At 42.2% G+C, this 18,905-nt stretch overlaps 2 protein-coding genes across 2 annotated transcripts in view; both read left to right on the forward strand.

Annotated features, from left to right (window-relative positions):
- The window catches only part of snx29 (sorting nexin 29), an 89,476-nt gene extending 76,158 nt beyond the window's left edge, over window positions 1-13,318 (forward strand). The window contains exons 20-21 of the mRNA XM_086016262.1: window positions 6,288-6,427; window positions 11,486-13,318. Of these exons, the coding sequence (XP_085872388.1) occupies window positions 6,288-6,427; window positions 11,486-11,612 (267 nt within the window). The 3' untranslated portion in view covers window positions 11,613-13,318. The remainder of the gene's footprint in view (window positions 1-6,287; window positions 6,428-11,485) is intronic.
- A 374-nt stretch (window positions 13,319-13,692) lies between these two features.
- The window catches only part of cpped1 (calcineurin-like phosphoesterase domain containing 1), a 106,779-nt gene continuing 101,566 nt past the window's right edge, over window positions 13,693-18,905 (forward strand). Inside the window, exon 1 of the mRNA XM_086016805.1 lies at window positions 13,693-13,890. The gene's annotated coding sequence lies outside the window, so the exon portion shown is untranslated. The remainder of the gene's footprint in view (window positions 13,891-18,905) is intronic.

Genomic DNA, 18,905 nt, shown 5'->3' on the forward strand with positions numbered 1-18,905 from the left:
ATGAAAAAATCAATACCAAAATAATCAATAGCAACATGTCGAAAGCAGATATTCTACACGTGCCCGTCGACTGGCCTTTTGTCGAGCTTTACTGAGCCAATAATATTTGTACCTTAAGTAGGGTTATTATTCTATAAATCCAATTAAAACTTTTGAAGGTTGTCCATTTCCCCCCCCTACTAAATCTTCCATGTAATTCTCATTTGAAAAGTGTAGCACTTAGTATTATATAGAAATAGTGTATAATGTGGAAATTGGATTACACAATGGTCATTTTGCTAACATTCCCAACATTCCATCTGACGGGAGCGTGAGTAGATGCCTGTGAAAGTGACATCATCCTCTTTTGCTTCTTGGCGTTTTGCCCAGTGTAATTAATACAGAGCCGGTTCCATCATGTAAGACGATTCCTGTTGCTCGGCCCGGGGCTTCAGCCATTATAACTCATAAGATCGATGTTAGTGTAATTCCACCAAGATGAATAAAAAAAATAAAAAGTTATGATATGGCAAAGCAAATAAAACGGGCCAAGCAGGAAGCCCTTTGAGGTTTGAATACGATCGGGTGGACTTGCAATGATGCAAAAGACTCATAAGAGCCGTGTGTTTTTTAAAATTTATTTTGCAAGAGTCGAACACACCCTGAGAGTTCTATTTTGTCACCAGCGTTGTTCTCCGAGTATTGATCGTCACTGTTCACTTTCAGTTCCGACACCCTAAATGGGTTTCACTTCAACAGTGACATTAGTTGGAGGAGTTCTTTACACGTGTACGTAATTGAGGGAAATGAATTGCCTCGCCGCTGGCCCAATTGACCTCTGGCGCACGTATCAGTGGCCCCTCCACCATTTGTTGCCATCAAGCCCTTTTGCCTCGTTTGAGCATCTCTATTGCTGATAACGAGCTTAAGAACGCACTAGCCGGAGTCTCCTGGCGCTTGAGGCCAGACTGTCCAGCTGTGTAAGTGATCCATACAGGTGCTTTATCCCACATATGCGAATACCTACACACACACACACACACACACACACACACACAGAGACATGCCGACAGACGCGAGTTGGATCATTTTTGCAGTAATTTGGTGCGAGTGGTTCGCCGAGCCGACTTTGGCGCAGCTAGCGTGCGATGGACGATCAAGCAAATACTGCAGTATGAACAAAATCAAACTAACCCGAGCTAACAGGAAAGTCATAATTACAGCGCACGAATACGTAAAATGCGATCACCTGACTAAAAGTACGGCACCGAGGCCTGCTCGTGCCATGTCGGAAAAAAAAAAATAATTCTCACACCCTACGATGTTTGTAGCTTCAAAACATCGTCTTCTTTTTGCACTACAAGAAGGCCAGTGAGCACATTTAATAATTGAAGCGTTATCGGCTTTCCATTTTATTCCTCGGTACCTCTCTTCCCTGGAAGCCATTTGAACGTCATGCATGCTCCCAACCCCGCAGTCACTTTTTGTCTGTGCGGCTGTAATGGTAATTTGAACAAATAGCACGCCATTATGCCTGTTAGTAGCCAAATCCAAGAACATGTGTTGGCGTTATTGTAGTAATAGCAGCGGGGTGAATAGGAGAGGACCTTTTGTGAAGCTGCGCCTGGTGACTTCTAGCATGTGTGCTGATATTAATGGTGGTTTATTAATAGCAAATGCCATTAAGAGTTGCAAAGAAAATCCTCTTTCGTTGGGCTGATGTGGGTCCATTACTTATGTGAGCACCCAGATTTGGCAGATCAAATTTGGCATTTAAAGGAAAAATATTATTTTTATTTTTTTTATTTTTTATTTTTTACAGTTTAAAACAGACCCCAGGTTTCTTAATGTTTTTTTTTTTTTTTTGTCCATATACCTGACAGATCAGGAATTGCGGCACAAATTACACGTAATTCACCATGTGCGTTACGTGCTGTCCAGTTACTGTTATTTTCCTTTTAATAACACGCATCCCGAAATAATACCGCCTCAAAATCACTCATTTTTCCTCAACCAATCTATAAAATGTGAATTTATTTTTGGTAATTATTATGAATCCGTTTATAATACCGTGCGCCGATTTTTTATTTATTTATTTATTTTTTTAAATTGCGGGTTATTCACAGGAAAAAAATGTACTTTGATGCAGCCACCCAATTATTTGTAAACAAATAATATAAAGTCAATTTAAGACAGTCTTACCCATCTGATAATATACATGGAAAAATTCACATTTAACCTTATTTTGCTGTCGCTCGTTACGGTTAATCCCGTTTTCGAGAAGCGTGCAGAAGTGATCTGTCAATCATGCGCCTCACTGATGATTCAATTATAAAATCTTCGCAGAAAGGCTTGTTTCAACACAACATCTGTATGCCTGGTGGGATATTGAGGCAGGGTGGTGATTGCAATTACTGATGCTTATTGACAAAATAATAGAGATGATTTGTTTAGTACCCCATGTGTCTATAAATAAAAATCACCATCCTTTAGCTTTTGATCACTTCAATTCAAGTGGCATTATGTGAGATTCCCTCAAACAAATACGCTCTTGCACGACCCGTAATTTGTGCCAGCCCTGATTAATTCATCAGAAACTACAAAGTAAATTATTAACCAATCTTAGCATGTTGTCTTCATTTCTTACGCAATGCACGTTTCGCGCTTCTTAATTTATGACAAGCAGACATTGTGAAGGTCTTGTGCGCGCATTCCTGAATCGCCGCTGATGTTTTATGCATAACCTGCAGAGTGTTTACATGAGAGAACACAATGTTCAGCCCCGTTGCCCACTCTCATGTCATTCCCGGGTCCAAATCGTGGCGCGTGTTGATGTTCCCGTTCGAGAGGTGACCAAGGCGGCCGCGCCTCTTTTGCGTTGCGCCCGAGGGCTCGTCCCCACACGACATCCCGTCTATCCGCCAAACGACTGGAAAAAAAAAAAAAAAAAAGAGCAATCTTTTTATCGGAGTAGGCACTGCAGAGTTTTTGACTTGATCAAAGTCCACTCATTTTCCCCAACTATTCTTTTTACCCTCCGAAAACGTCTTGTTGCCGGGCAACATTAAGTTCTTCAGACGAGCTATCGGGAGTGTTTTTTTTTTTTTTTTTTTTTTTTCTCCCCTCTGCCAGAGTTGAATGGTGTAAAGCTGCCAGGAAATCCAGCGAGCATATGTGGCTACGTTGGAGCGTCTCCTCCATTGACAGCGCCGCTCTTCTCCTTATCTGTGCTTCTCTTTGCTCTCTCTAAAGTGACACCCAGCACCATGTGTTTGCGTGCACTTTTACGTGCGCGAGTGCGCTCTACATCCTGTCGCAGTTGCCATTTGGAGGCCCTGTATATCGATGCGTGTTTTATATGAGTCAACATCCACTCTTCCGTAAGCGCTTTTATGAACTCGCCGGACCCTTTATTAGCTACGTATTTCCGACTGCTTGGAAATGCAAATATCAGATGATCTAATTACATGGCAACAATTTAGTTGAGCCTGTGGCTTAAGATCTGAAGTGTCTTCTTAACACACGTTGAGCCCCTAATGCCAATCGACACGCCCCGTTTTACATCTTTCTCTTTCGTAGCCATAGTGCACACATCTGCTGTTTTTTCAAGCAGCATAACGCAATGTGGCACGAATCTTGAATCATTTTGTGCTGCTCTGCACATGGCCAGCCCACTGCACAATTGACCCCAGTATATCGCAAGGAATGTGTTCCGAAAACACCTGCGATTGGTCAATATCCATGATAGAGAGAAACCACATAAAAGTGCGTGTGCGTGCGTGTTTGTGTATGTATGTAAATTAGTGATGTCAAGCGATTAAAGTTTTTGGATGAATTAATCGCCAAATTTGATCGCGCTGAATCGGAAACTACAATTTTTTTTACAAAGCTTGCAACCGATATTTACTTGAGTCAAATCTTGGAATGAATGTGGGAAAAAGACATTTAAAGAGGAAGTCAACACAATTTTTTTTTCAAAAATATGTTCTTTGGGCATTCTGATAAATATTGCGTTTGTGGAATAAGTGTTAATCCACTCGTTTTTGTCTTCTGTCGACTGAAAATGACATCACAACTGCTCACAACGACAGGTCAGCCGTGATTGATCGTTGTGAGCAGTTGTGATGTCATTTTCAGTCGACAGAAGACAAAATGGCCGCCCCCAGAGATGGCTAAAAAGGAGTGCAATTTGCTGCTTAACTTATATTCCACAAACGCAAAATGAATCAGAATGTCGTGTTTTAACTAGTGGGCCTGCTGGGAACATATTCTTGAAGAAAAACATGTTTGGGTTGACTTCTGCTATAAGTACGTTTTTATTCAAAGACTAATAGCTTTGTTTGATCCTTGAATACGATTCTTTTCCTGTAAAATACTACTGTTGAACGATACACCAAAGACTTACAACTAATCTGATATATATATATTTTTTTTTTCTATATATTATAGTTGGACTAATCATAATTGGAAACCCTTTTTTTTCCATCGATGTCATCGTTTATTTTCACAATTTTTTTTAGATATATTGTGCAGCCCTAATATATGTATACATCATCTTTTACTGAAATTATCTTGGCAATTCCTTAAAACACAAATATTGTTCTTTTGTAATCTCTCAATGCAAGAAAGATTTACAGTACAACATAAAGTGTACAGTGAAAGTGTCGAACCATGTTTGCTCTGTCAGGAACATACATGTCAAGCTGTCCTCTCCCATACATGAGTTGACTTAAAAGTGTGTGATGATTGGTGTCGCAGGCGTACGCTGACAGAATTGGGTCCCAAGATGTTTTTCTTTAAGCTCTGCTCCGCCTTCGTGTTTAATATGTGCTGGCGCCTACACTTTAAATGATGGCCTGATTCGGGCTCCGTCATACCGGGATGGGAGGAACCGAGGGATGAGTAGCGCCTAGCGTTGCCGTTTGATGAAAGCAGATAGGCTGAGACACGCAAAGTCGTGCCCGCACGCCACCTCGATTTGTGCCCGAGCGAGCGGCGGCACCTGCTTTTTCCACCGCGCCGGTTCTCCACGAGAGGATGAATCTGTCACGATGTCCATTAGGGTTATTACTCCTCTGACATCCATGAAAGCAGTCGGGGTGTCCCGTCATGTGTCGGTCGAGCATGAAACCCACGCTGGCGTGCGCAGCCTAATCTGACACATCAATTCGTAATCGTCATTGTGCGTATCCGTCAACTTCAGTTGACCGCCCCCCGGGCTTTCTTTTGACTCGACCATAACAACGAGTATGAAGCCGTACTTCCAACCGCGGAAAGCAAATGATAGTCATGTTCAACGAATCCTGATATTTTACATCATAGCATGTAAGCTAACGCCGTATCAGGAAGAATGAGTGAGTTGTCGACGTTATTGTCAGGCGGGTAACCACATAACCGTTGTCTGTGAATACGTTTCAATTTTGTCTCAAAGCTTTTTGGACGTAAATACCTGCAAGTTTAATTAAGTCTCTTGGTCCTTTTGGTGTACCATTAATTCATGTTCCACATCCCCGGCACAACAAACGGTTCTTTGAAGAGCGTCGTTTGAGTCGGCTCAATGAAGTGTCCTTGGGATTTGGATTTGAGATCAAAAGAAAAGCAGTAGTTTCAATTTCGATTCAACTCGCGAGGGCTGTTTGTCCCAGTAAAACAGAGCGTTGCCCAAGCTTTGTTCTAAGCCTTTGCTGGACTCCGATTAGCCATGCTAGCTCGGGCCATGTGGCTCCGTGCCGCCGCCTGCAGTGGTTCTCACCATGAAGGACTTTGGGATGCACATGTGCTCGGTTCCTTTCTGTCTCAGCAAGCTAATGGCAAAATAACCGTCAATGTTTTATTTATTGTTGTAGTAGGGAAGTCAGGTCCGCGCAGTTTGTCTGTTAAAATTCAAAACTTGACATATTTTAAGTGATAAAAACAAAACAAAAAAACTGCACTTTAGATCGAGACACATTTTAACCAGGCACTTTTCATGCACGTATGCGTCGCAGTACATTTGAATGTCATGGAAAGGTTTATCCACTTGTTTTTTAATAATCATTCATTAATCAAAGTGCAACTCAAACCATTGTACAGATTCATTAAACACAGGAAAGTAAATCCTACCTACGGGTAACTTCTACATTTAACTATCACTTTGTTTGTTGTGTACTTCCAATTTCTTTCGATGGTAAATTTCCGATATTAGCAAAGGCGAGACTCGGCCAAGTGCGTCCATATCACTTTCTCTTTTTTGCGCGTTGTCCGATTCAAATGCAGCTTCCCACATGTCCATTATCTTATGAGCCACCTCTCGCTGTGTGTGTGTGAAGGATGCCAAGTTTGTGGAGGAGCGGCGGAAGCAGCTGCAGTGTTACCTCCGTATGGTCATGAACAAAGTCATCCAGACCCTGCCAGACTTCACGGCCCGTCCCACCAAGGAGACCCTGCTGGCTCTGCTGCCTTTCTGTCTGTAAGTGGACACACACACACACACACACACACACACACGCGCGTTACCTGGCTTGTTCCGGACACACTCAGCTTTGATTCATCGATGTTATGAACGTGGAGAAATTTTCTCAAAGAAAAAACTTTGAAGATCAATTGAGCCAGGACTGGTTTTTGTACCTGCATACAAAAATGTCAAATTTGCTCTGTTTATTTCTAATTTCTCTTCTAGTTGCTAGGCAAAATTTCATAGCTTGTAACCTTTTGTGTCCAAAAGTCAAACAACAAACCTGGAATGTGTCATTCCCACTTGTATGCTGTTTACCTGGCAAAAGACGGCCTTCACTACACAATGGGAAAAAAAAAAAAAAGAAAAAACCCTGTCTAAGGGCATGTTAGGTGTCAATATGTCGTTGTCTGAACACCAAACTAACATTCAGCGGTGGAATTTGTTACATTTGTTACTTCCTTTTTTCAAGCCACTCTGCAGCATTTCCTCTGTTGATTTGTGGCTAGCAAATTGGTGTGGGGAAAAAAAAAACACCTGTAGGTTGTTAATTAAAATCAATATACCATTGTAAAAAAAAAAAAAAATCCAACTAAAATGAGAGGTAGCAATTAAACCAAATGCTTTACGCTATTATTATCTAGTAGAATGGAAATGAGCCCAGAGGCCCCTCTCAAAAGTCAAAGCACAGAAGTCTCATTACCTTATCCCAACGAGAGGCTCTGTAATTATATCTCCTTCATATCTTCGAGCTGAAATAGAAATCTTTCTTGATTGCAAACAGAGCGTGCGTGAAATGAAGTATCATTCACCTTTTGTCAACATCGCATTTGCTTCTTGTCCACATAGCCAATGTACAAAGTATTTTGATGTGATCAAAAGTGGGGCCGTTAGCATTAGCATCTAGCGTTGTTGCGCTTCCGATCGCCTCGACGTTGTGCAATCACTTATTTTGATTGTGTCTTTTTCTGGCCACTGGATATCTGTGCTTCATTTTATTTATTTATTTTAAAATTAATTCTATTGTGGCTCTGTATTTTATGAACAAATGGGAAAAAAGATTGCCATTAGCTTCATGTAATCTTATGGACAAATGCTACACTGGCATATGTAGGGGATCAAAAAGGATTTTTTTTTTTTTTTAACAATACATCCCTGCCCAAACAAAACACTCTCTTATTTACATCATATAATAATAATTAAAAAAAAAATACAAAGTATATACTTATACATCCATATAAACATCATAAATGTAAAATATCCCCAATTTTTCTTTTGATTTAATCGGCCGATTAATCGGTAAACTGTCTTTTTTTTTTCTTTGCCAAATAAAATCGACATCGGGCTCAAAAAAATCCATATCGATTTGTCCCTAGGCATAAAATGTCTTGGCTACGCTATGACCTAAAATTAAGCTAGTCAATAATAAAGTTTAAGATCACGCAACCTTGAAAGTGCAGCAACATCGTGAGTATCTTCGGACATATTGCACAGAAGGAATAAATATGCATTGAATTGCCATTCCACCTCGTTTTAAGAAAGCCAGAGGTCTGCTATAATAAGTGATGCTATAATAATAACAATTTACTGTAATTATATAACCATCTCTACATTTGGCTAAACGCACAGGTCAGGAGTTGGATTAAACAAGAATTTTTCACAATTGTTCACAGGCAGAATTGTTTTCCTTTAGTTTGCTAACGAGACACTCAAGTGAACATTCATTTTCAAGTATGTCGGCCTCAGGGCTGCATTTAAATGAGTTTCACTCGCCCACCTCAAAAATATATTGATTATAACTTTTAAAAATTAAAATGAAACTGTCACACAGAAACCAAAGTCAGTTAGTCCATTTAGTGCTATTTCTTAGTTGCCACTGTGAGGAAAATCAGACAGTAAATAGGCCGCGAGGTACAGTTCAGTTCAGGGGCGGAGCCAGGACCTGGCTAATGGGTGGGCCTGGAAAAATCAGGGTTGGGCCTAAATAGTTCCCGACACATCATATATTCAAATAAAATGACAAACTGAATAATATGAAGTTCAGATCAGCCTCAGACAACCGCAATTATGCCATTCTTATTATTTAATAAAAAAAAAAAAAAACCACAAATTCAAAAATAATGGAATAATAATTGACATATATTTTAGTATATTTTTTTTCATGAATCTCACTGGGTGGGCAGTCTGTCATTCTGGGTGGACCTGTGCCCACCCAGGCCCACCCCGTGGCTCCGCCCCTGGTTCAGTTCCTATCAAGTGAAACAGAACTTTGAAACTGTGACGGAGAAATGTAGTGAAACGTCAAGAGTGGAGGCAGACTGGGCCGAACAAAGACATCACATAAATGAGGACGCACAGCAAATAGCAGACTGACCAAACCTCCGAGGCTGCTGTTTTGGTTAGCAACAGAGTTTACAGGGGCCTCAGCAGTTACAGTTACTATTTCCTGTCCATTTTTGGACAATGGTGTCAATGAACTGATGTAGTTATCGTTATTTCCTTGCTCTGTGGGGGGAAAAAGGCGGTCTATTTGAAGGAGGCATTTATTTGTATTAAATGGATTCTGCACCTGCAAATCCAAGGTACCGTCACCTCCCGTGTTGGTCGAGGAAATCAGTGAACGCGTGAAGCAAATTGCTCGATAATTGCAACCAGAGAAACACTATGAAGCAGTCCTGGCACTTTTTAGTTTAATCAAAGAAGAGTTGAAGGAGCAGCGGTGAGTGGGGAAAAAGACAGGAAGCTGTGAAGCAAAGAAAGCTCCGAGCCTTCAGATGAGAGGCGTTTTATGGGAGACGGCAAGTTCTGCACCTCAGACGTCCTGCTGAGGAAGTCGTCGCTCCAAGGCCACCTGGACGTGGAAACTTCTTAAACCCGCTTTAACATCTTAACTGCTTTTTAACTCATTCGCTGCCATTGACGTATTTATTCGCCTTTTCGCAGTCCAGCCATTCAATATTCGGAATTGATTTATATTTTTTTTCAAATGTTAGGGTAAAAGAAGGTCTGAAAATGTCTGGCAGTGAATGAATTAAAATGTGCGTATTTTTTTCACACTCGAATCCCATTTTTTGCCACCTCTCCTCTGGTTTACCAGCATTTAGTATGCAACCCGACAGCGACGTGTTTATGGTTTATTCAGGACACAAAATACACACTCTCAGTCTTAGTTGCCGCCTTATTGACTTGCTGCCTCGGGGAAAACAAAGTGTCGAGGGCCTTTGCTTTGCTGTCAAGAGCAGTTGGGGGCACTTTGACTGGAGAATAAGGATGTAACCTTTTATTGTGGCAGATTAGGCGAGTGTGTGTCTGCGCGTGTGCTTGAACGTGCAAGAAAGAGAAAACGCGGAGAGGGAATAGTTGAACCAGGCATGTACTAGTTGCTACATTCCACCTCTTCCTGTCAAGACAATCAATTAGCTCGCAGCTTGTGTGCGCGCGCCACGTGCGCACGCGTACCTGCTTGCTCTAATTATGTTCGCCTGCAGTCAAATGAATAACATTTCAATGAGGCCTGGCAAAGCCGCTGTTGACCGCAGATATGAGTTGAATATTTACCGTTGTCGGCCCAACTATTTCCAGATGGGGAAAGGGGGCGGGGGGGAAACAAACACTTTTAATGAACCTTGAACAAATTTTCCCAGAACGTGATAAGGAATGTCAATTCAACGTTGCGGCTACTGGCCAAATGGAATTCAAATATTTTCATGAGTTTTCAATGAATGCAACCAGTTGTGGGCATCAGAATAGAACAAGGTAGTAGATTATTCAAGAATTGTTCCGTGTACATTAGAAACGTTTTTTTTTCTGGTGTAAATGGTAGTTAACTCATTCGCTGCCCGACATTTTCAGACCCTCTTTTACTCTAACGTTTGAAAAAAATTGAAAAAAATTGAAAATAAATTCTTGGGATTGAATGGATGGACTAGGGCTGCTCGATTATTAAAAAAAAAAAAAAAAAAAAAAGAAATCAACAATTATTTTGGCGGTAATTGAAATCACGATTACTCAAACGATCTTTTATTTTTGGGTACAAAACAAGAAATATTTAATCGTGAAAACTATAAAGACAACTCAAATTCTTTGAAACACTAAATTTATGAAAATTCCAAACGAAATTTATAAAATTAGTTATCAAATAAAAAAAAGGTGATTAAAAAAAAGGTGCAAATGTATAAATTCAAGTATGATTTCCTTGTGTGTCAATAAACATAGTGATTTAGATATAAATTCATATCAATAATCTTTCTTTTTTTTTTTTTTTTTTACGATTATGCCAATTTTGTAATCGTGGAGCGACAATAATCATAATTGCAATTGAATTTCGATTAATTGCACAGCCCTGGGCCGGACTGTGAAAAGACAAGTAAATTCGTCCATGGCAGTGAACGAGTTAGAAAGCTACACACCGAGAATGACTTTTCATTTTCCCTCGAAATAAGAGAACCTCCATGTGCTGTTATTTGATGCTGCCGTTTTCACCTTCACGGTGGTCCCCTTTTCCAAAGCTGCACTTGAACTTGTTTGCATCATCACGTTTGAAGGGTGACTGCTCGAGTTGGAGTGCAGAGCGAGGGCCCCGACAGGATGCTTCGCTAATTCACTGCCCTGTCTTTTCATTGCCGTTCTTTTATCCTCACGGTCATCGGATTCTAGTTCGGGATCAAAGTTCACTTGTAATCACAACAGCGATGGCGCCGACGTTCACTAAAGAGGAATTGCAAGTGTTAAGATCTCAGGTATCGGTTTTGTCCCCGAACTCTCAAGTTATTTGAAGATTTGCCTTGACTTGGAAAAAAAGCCAACGAGAAGGAACGTAGGCAGTCAACTCAGATGGCACTTTCTCCTCTTCGTGTTGTGAGATTGGTGTTGAAATGTTTTGAAGCACTGTGATTCAGAGCAAGTTTTCTGCATCGTTTTGACTAAAGTCAAGATTAAATAAAAAAAAAAGAAAAAAAGTGGCCTGGCAGAAGGGGGAATGATTTGGTCCAGCAGACGTAGCCTCATTTGTTTGTTTGAATAACGAGCCTGAGCAGATGTTCATTTGAATTATCCTCTCTCGTCCCATTTTAGGGATGCGCCCCAGACCAACGACGGCGGCCCCAAGACGCCCCGCTCCAAAACATCATCCCGCTTCCCGAGACTGGGTCGCGGACACCACCAGGAAGCACGACCCGAACCCCAGAGTGGCGACCTCTAACGCCAAGACCTTATGTTTTTTTTTTCTCTTTTTTTTCGTCATGATGCCGAGGTCGGGATCCCACCTGAGTCCACCCTGTGCCATGGAGACTTTGAGGGCCTCCGACATGACTCGATGGCCGAGTGTCAGCCAAGGTGACGGGGGCGTATTTAAATATATGACATGCCTAACGGAAGGTTAAATGACATCCAATCGGCTGGACCAAATCGCCCCGTACCTCTTACCTCACTAAGAGACAAACTTGAACTGCCACTCTGAGATGCTGGCTTTTATTTTTTACTATGCTCATTTTTGTTGTCAAAATGCGTGTAGTCACAGTGCCTACAGTGTATATTACAGCTGTGTTGATAGCTGATATATAGCAAGCAATCCAGTGTGGTTACTCCGTCTGCTTTACGGCGCCATGACATCCGAGCTAATCACAGTTCATAGCTGGGAAGAACGTTGGGCAAGTGGTTTAGCTTCTCACAGTTCTGGAGTTTCTCTGCCTCCCCATTAGGGATGTAACGATTAATCGAAAATAGATTCAAACCGATCGATCGAATATTTGATTTGAATCGAGACGAATTGAACTTGGACATCTCAGCACTCACAAGCCCTATGCACCTAAAAAAAAAAAAACATACCTAGATACATACAATAGGTCATTAGAATATCCTAATTTAGAGTGCTAAAAAAAGGACGCCTTTCATTTTTTTCCCATTCCAGATGCATAGCGCATTTTGAATGTGTAGATCAAATTATGCGCTCGCGCCAAACATCATTGCGTGTTGTGTTTGTAGATGGCTGCAGCACCACACTAGCGCACAGAGACAAACATGGTAGTGATTTCTTTTTAAAAAATCAAATCTAATTAAAAATCGGGAACTGAAAATCGAATCGAATCGAGGCTTCGGTGAATCGTTACATCCCTACTCCCCATGCTTGTTTTGTTTGGCTAGTGTGAATGGTTGTTTGTGTATATGTGCCCTGCGATTGGCCGGCGACCAGTCCAGGGTGTGTTCTGCCTCTCAAGTCAGCTGCGATAGGTTCCAGCTGGCCCATGACCCAAATGAGGACAAGCGGAATAGAAAATGAACAATCTCTGGTGTGGACCACCAGGTAATGTATTCTTCTTTGTGTTTCCCTTCCCGGGATATTATGCATCATATTTTCCAACAATTATGAAAAAAAACAAAAAACGTCATACTCAAGGATTAGGGTTCTACACCACTGGAAAAAAAACAAAAACACATCAGAGCCAAGAATAGTTACCGAATTAATGATGCCATTGAATTTCAGGTTTATGCCACTATAGAAATTTCTTGTTTATGGATTAGGGCTAATGTTTGTTAGCAGGATTTAACACAGCGGTGCATTGCAAATGAATGTCATAACGAAGACAAAACACTTGAAGTGAAGCAGAGCTGCTCGTTAGGAGTGCAAGGAGAGCGCCTGCGACCCGCCAAGTGTGTATAATACGGCCTCATACATATGTAGCACTCTCCCAAGACGAGTACCTGACTACGGATTCACGAGGGCCGACCGCGTTCTGGGAATTCTGCTCGGCAAAACTTGAAGCTGAGGGTCACTTGTGTGTTTTGTTTTTTTTAACCATCTGAGTGGAGGTGAAAAGACAAAAGTAGCTTGTTCTCTGACGCAAAGTCTCACTTTTGGGTTGAAGAGACTTCGCTTTGACTTAGCTGCTCAATAAAGACAAATCATATCGGAAAGAATGTTGTTTGTGTTTTCTATTTTTTATTTCTGTGTTTTTTTACCCCCCCCCCCCCCCCCCACCCCGCTTGACCATATCATTTGTCTTGAGCTAAAAGAAGAGCGCTACCTAGAATGTGTGATGTTTTCTACATTCCAGATGAAAAAAGTGGACTGACTTATTTTGCTGGGAACATTTAAACTATTCACTTTTTTGCAGCTCTTTTTTACACCTGCTGCCAAAAAATGAGCAATAATTCAAGAAGTTGCACATTTATTGTACGTAAGTTCTGCTGTTGAGATCTAGACCGCAGTATGGTATTTTTTGTTGATTATGCCCCCGACTGGACAGGTTTGGCTACTGCATTTAGGGGTGTGCACTCCTTGCAAAGGTCAAGGGTTAAAAGTAAGATGGCCGCCTCATGTGGTGTGTGGACTCAATGGAGAAGTCCTCTCAGCAAGATACATTTTTTTCAATGCAGTCAATGAACATTTTTGGACTATTTTCAAACTAATTTGGACATCAACTTCAATCCGGCCGCCATCGGAAAACTGTTTCCTGACTTCCTCGCGCGAGCAGCAAATGGTGAGTGAAAGCATTGAATGCTCTGTGCCTACTTTTGTATGTATGAAATTGAAAAATTGCAAAAACGTCAGAAGCACTTGGTGCAATAAAAACTGAAGTCTCATCAGATGCGACACAGCGCAGGCAAAGCTTATGAAAGTCGACTTTTCATTAGTCAGCATTGCAGCCTGGACAATAAAGTCCCAACGTGTACCATTGGCGTTGGCTCGAACATCGCTCGCATTTGAATTCTATGCATACGTCTCTAAAAATGGACGGATTCTGTAAAATGACATCTGAGGCCCAGCGTGCGTCTGCTCGCATCTTCAGTCGTTATTCATCCTTGGCTGCTTCACAAAGCGGTCTCGCGGCTTTAATTCAAACCGCCCCGCCTGTAAGTTTGGCTTTCTGTTGGACTCCCAGGCCGCGACGACGGGAGTGTGAAGGCAAATTGATCGGTGGCCGCTGACCAGAAAATTGTGTTACCAGCTGGATTCGGGATGTTGATGGCCACTGAGCACTAAAAAAAAAAAAAAAAAAAAAAAAAAACGACAGGCTTTTAGAATTATAAGGCAGAGAGCCTTGCTATCCATACATGCAAGTGCTTCAATGAGTCTGATAGATTGACCATTGACCAAAGGGAATGAGAGGAGCCGTTTTGAATGCCGGTGAAACAAGTCAGCTGTGTTCACACCCACAATGGCACAAAACTGCCCTTTTTAAAACGCTTCACCGGCTTATATGAGTCAGCCAAAATACCAGAACTTAGTCTATCCTGCCCCTGCGCCCATTTACGCCAGGCCTTGTGCCAGAGCCCATGGTCTGATAGAACCAAGTTCAACTCTTTTTTTTTTTTTTTTTTTTTTTTGCCATACTTCCAGCTTCTTTTCAGCGTACATGACTTGAAACATGATCGACTTAAGATGTTGACCCATCACCAGGCTCGGGGGAACACATTTGCCATCTTGCATCGTTCTTTTCCACTCTCGTACTAGTATTTTTCCTCCTCCTCGGGGACATAGAGCTGTATCTTGGCTCTTTTTTTTTTACAAAACTGAACGAATGACCAAGCTCTTAGCGTTGCACGGGGGAACATCAAGGAGACAGGGGATCCTGGTTTAAACAAGGTCACCGTATAAGCAGCCTCCCTATCCGAACAAAGCAAACTCCCGGCCTGCATCGTAAAGCGTCCTCATTATCATGATAAGGCCCAGTGATGTCTCAGGTTTCCAATAGCGCAGACGTACTGTACGTTTAAGGGAACAGCTAATGTCCCGAAAATAAACTGATTGTGTCAAAATAGCTTTCAGCATTTATTTATCCGGCATTATAGTTTAATGTGTAATATTCTGTACACATGTATTTAATATTTGTGTAGCCACTAGGTATCAATAGATGACTTTTAAACCTAGTCAGCTTTCTGTTTTTTGTGCATTATACTTACTCTCCCCTATTTAGGTATTATACTCATTTTCATTATACTCAAAATGTTACCAGCAGGCCCACCAGTTGAAACACGGCATTCTGACTAATAGTGCGTTTGTGGAGTATGAGTTAAGCAGCAAAATCCACCCAATTTTAGCATCATCTCAGGGGGTGGCCATTTTGTTATTTCTGTCGACTGAAAATGACATCAAAACTGCCCAAGGCTCAGGCAACGATCAATCAGAGCTCGCCTGTTTTCTGAATCTGAGCCGTGATTGGTCGTTACCTGAGCCCTGGGTAGTTGTGATGTCATTTTCAGTCGACTGAAGTGACAAAATGGCCGCCCCCAGTGATGGCTGAAAACGAGTGGATTAACTCTTATTCCACAAACGCAATAATCATCAGAATGCCTTGTTTCAGCTAGTGGAGCTTGCATACAACATATTCTTGAAAAAAATATGTTTGGGTTGCTTTCCATCTTTAAGTATTGCTGTTGTGTTTGCTCACAAAAAATGCTCACAATATCCCCACATTATTCAAAGTGAAAGTATAAATTGCAATTTTGGTGTAGATTTTTAGCAAGATGTAGCTGTACATGCATTGCTTTAATGGGCCCCATCAAATTATTTGTTGGCCTGGATCTGGCCCCTGGACTTTAAGTTTGACACCCGTAGTGTTGTGATTTACTTGCCTTATTTGCTGTGCTAGCAGCGTGTGTTAAATTCCCACTCACTGGTGGTGCGAACGCTCGTCTAGTCTGTCAGCCGGGCTCGGTTCTAACTCCCCGCAGCTCTAAACGGGATAAACGCTGTCGAAAACTCATGGACGGATGCACACGTTTTCTCTGAGAAATGTCTTTTCCCCCCAAGGTTCCTGTCGTAGCTACATTTTTGTATCTCAGATTACACTTGATTCCCCCTGCTGATGTGCGAGCCGCACCTGCAGGTGTTCTCATCACGCTTGTGGTTTGATCAAAAGTGCGCCTTGGGCTACTGCGAGCGCTCAGGATAGTCTCGTGACGACACGCGCGCAGACAATGCTACAGTCGCTGACCTGCAGGAAGCGGTACGTAAACAAAGTCACACGAAAGGACAAAAACAAAGCGGGCTTGATAAACAGGAAACGGCAACTTTGCCTCTGAAATCCCTTCTGATGATGACGCTATGTTCAAGGGTAACCCGCGGTTTGCCGTTATCAATTCATGGGGAATTAGCATCTCTGCTGTCTAATTAAGTCGATGGTGCTGCTGAGCCTTTCATTAATTCTGCAAAATATTGTAATTATTTAAAGCCAAGTCAACCCAAACATCTTTTTTTCTAGAATATGTTCTATGCAAGCCCACTAGTTCAAACAAGGCATTCTGATAAATATGAGCGTTTGTGGGATAGGAGTGAATCCACTCGTTTTTAGCCATCTCTGGGGGCAGCCATTTTGTCACTTCTGTCGACTGAAAATGACATCACAACTACCCAGGGCTCAGGTAACGACCAATCACGGCTCAGCTTTAGAAAACAGGCGATCTGTGATTTGTCATTCACTGAGCCGTGCGTAGTTGTGATGTCATTTTCAGTCGACAGAAATGACAAAATGGCCGCCCCCTGAGATGGCTAAAAACGAGTGGATTATCTCCTATTCTGCAAACGCAAAATTAATCAGAATGCCATTTTTCAACTAGTGAGCTTTCATAGAACATATTCTTGAAAAAAAAAAACGTTTGGATTGATGGATAAAGCACACTGTTTATGTCCCTACGTTTTCCCAGTTGTTGTCATAGTGAGTGAGTGAAATCCGACAATGTCCTCCAATTCTTGAATAACTCACTCTTCAAATCGTAACGACGATATGACCCTCAACCTAAATTAGTCGGGCGCCCCTGGTTTACAATCTAAGGTCAGCCATTCTTGTGGCCCACACATCCTTTTGCTCTTTTTAACCACAGGTCGTGTGAACTTTACTTGAAGCAACAGGAAGGAGCCGGCGATCAATCTGGAGTAAATTGAAAAAAAGATGAAAGGGCCGGGGGTAAAAACTCTGAAACAATCAATTTCCCAGCGAAGCGTTCAAAGATTCCGCGGCAGTAGAGCCGGTTCGCTTTGTGTCTCGCTCCTCGTCGTTGAGCAGGAAATAAATGCGCCTCGTGGACAGAGTTGCTTACGGAACAGCTTGGTAGGTTGGTAACGCGAGTAACGAGCTTGGTCGGGAACAAATTAAAATCGTAAGGCACCGCTGAGGCTTGAATTGCTGTAAAACTGAGCGAAAAAGATGTAGAAAGGTACAAAAAATGATTGGTGGTGACAAGAGGAGGAGAAAAAAAGCGAGTGTGTTGTGAATGATTGGAAAGTAATTGGCAGGCCAAAACACAAGGTTGCCGTCATGCCGCCTCCACACGTGGACCACCCTGAGGACGACGCAAGTGGCCATGACAAGGCAATAAGAGCCCCTTAGCCGTCATTCAAGAGGCAACAGAGGAAATTGTCCTCCTCAAGCGGCCGTGTTAAGTCCAGACGTGTTTTTGGTCCACCTTTTGGACAAAGGTCTTCAACTCGCAAAGAATGGCGCGACCTGGTGGGGCGGCGTCACCACTGCTCAGTATGATGAAGGCAAGCGACGCCGTAGATTGGTGTCACAAAATTGCCGCCGAAGACCGTCTGCCTTGACTCTCCGCTCGGAGCGCGCGTTAGCATCCCGTGTAAGCGGCGTCTGACGGAGCCATTTTGATCCTTGTGCCTGTCAGCGGGTACCCGCCGCGCGATTCAGTCAAACTCTGCAGAACAAGCCAACAAAAGGAGTTCGCGTGCTTTGTCAAAGGCGCTTTTACGCTTGTTGTCTTCCCGTCAGAAAGAAACCTTTAAAGTTCAGTCTTTTGCGCCGGTTCTAGTTAACAGTGGCCCGCCCGGACTCATCTGGTCAGCATGATTTGAACTCATGCGATGATGAAGAGGAGGCGCGGAGAGCTGGAATGGGATTGTAATTGGACTCTAAATCATGGGAAGAGATGTTTTACAGGCAGAACTGATGACCCTTTAATAGAGGTGATGGTGTGCAAGTTGGGAAGCTGATTCGAGATTGTGCAACCTTGGGAGCTTTCGACTTTAGAGGTTTGAATGCGTTTTCTGCCCGTCTGTTGAAAGAGACAGTAGAATGACAATTAAAGAGGGAAATCAACCCTAACATATATTTTTTTCAAGAATATGTTCCCAGCAGGCCCACTAGTTGAAACACGGCATTCTGATTAATAGTGCATTTGTGCAATTTGAGTCAAGTATCAAAATCCACCCGTTTTTAACCATCTCGGGGGGGGCGGCCATTTTGTCATTTCTGTCGACTGAAAATGACATCACAACTATTCAGGGCTCAGGTAATGACCAATCACGGCTCAGCTTCAGAAATCAGCTCACCGAGATTGGTCATTACCTGAGCCCTGGGTAGTTGCAATGTCATTTTCAGTCGACAGAAGTGACAAAATGGCCGCCCCCGGAGATGGCTAAAAACGGGTGGATTAACTCCTATTCCGCAAACGCCATATTTATCAGAATGCCTCGTTTCAACTCATGGGCTTGCATTGAACATATTCTTGAAAAAAATATGTTTGTGTTGATTTTCACTTTAAA

Source organism: Filicampus tigris, chromosome 19 (assembly GCF_054856515.1).
Source record: "Filicampus tigris isolate MCC_2025a chromosome 19, RoL_Ftig_1.0, whole genome shotgun sequence".
NCBI lineage: Eukaryota > Metazoa > Chordata > Actinopteri > Syngnathiformes > Syngnathidae > Filicampus > Filicampus tigris.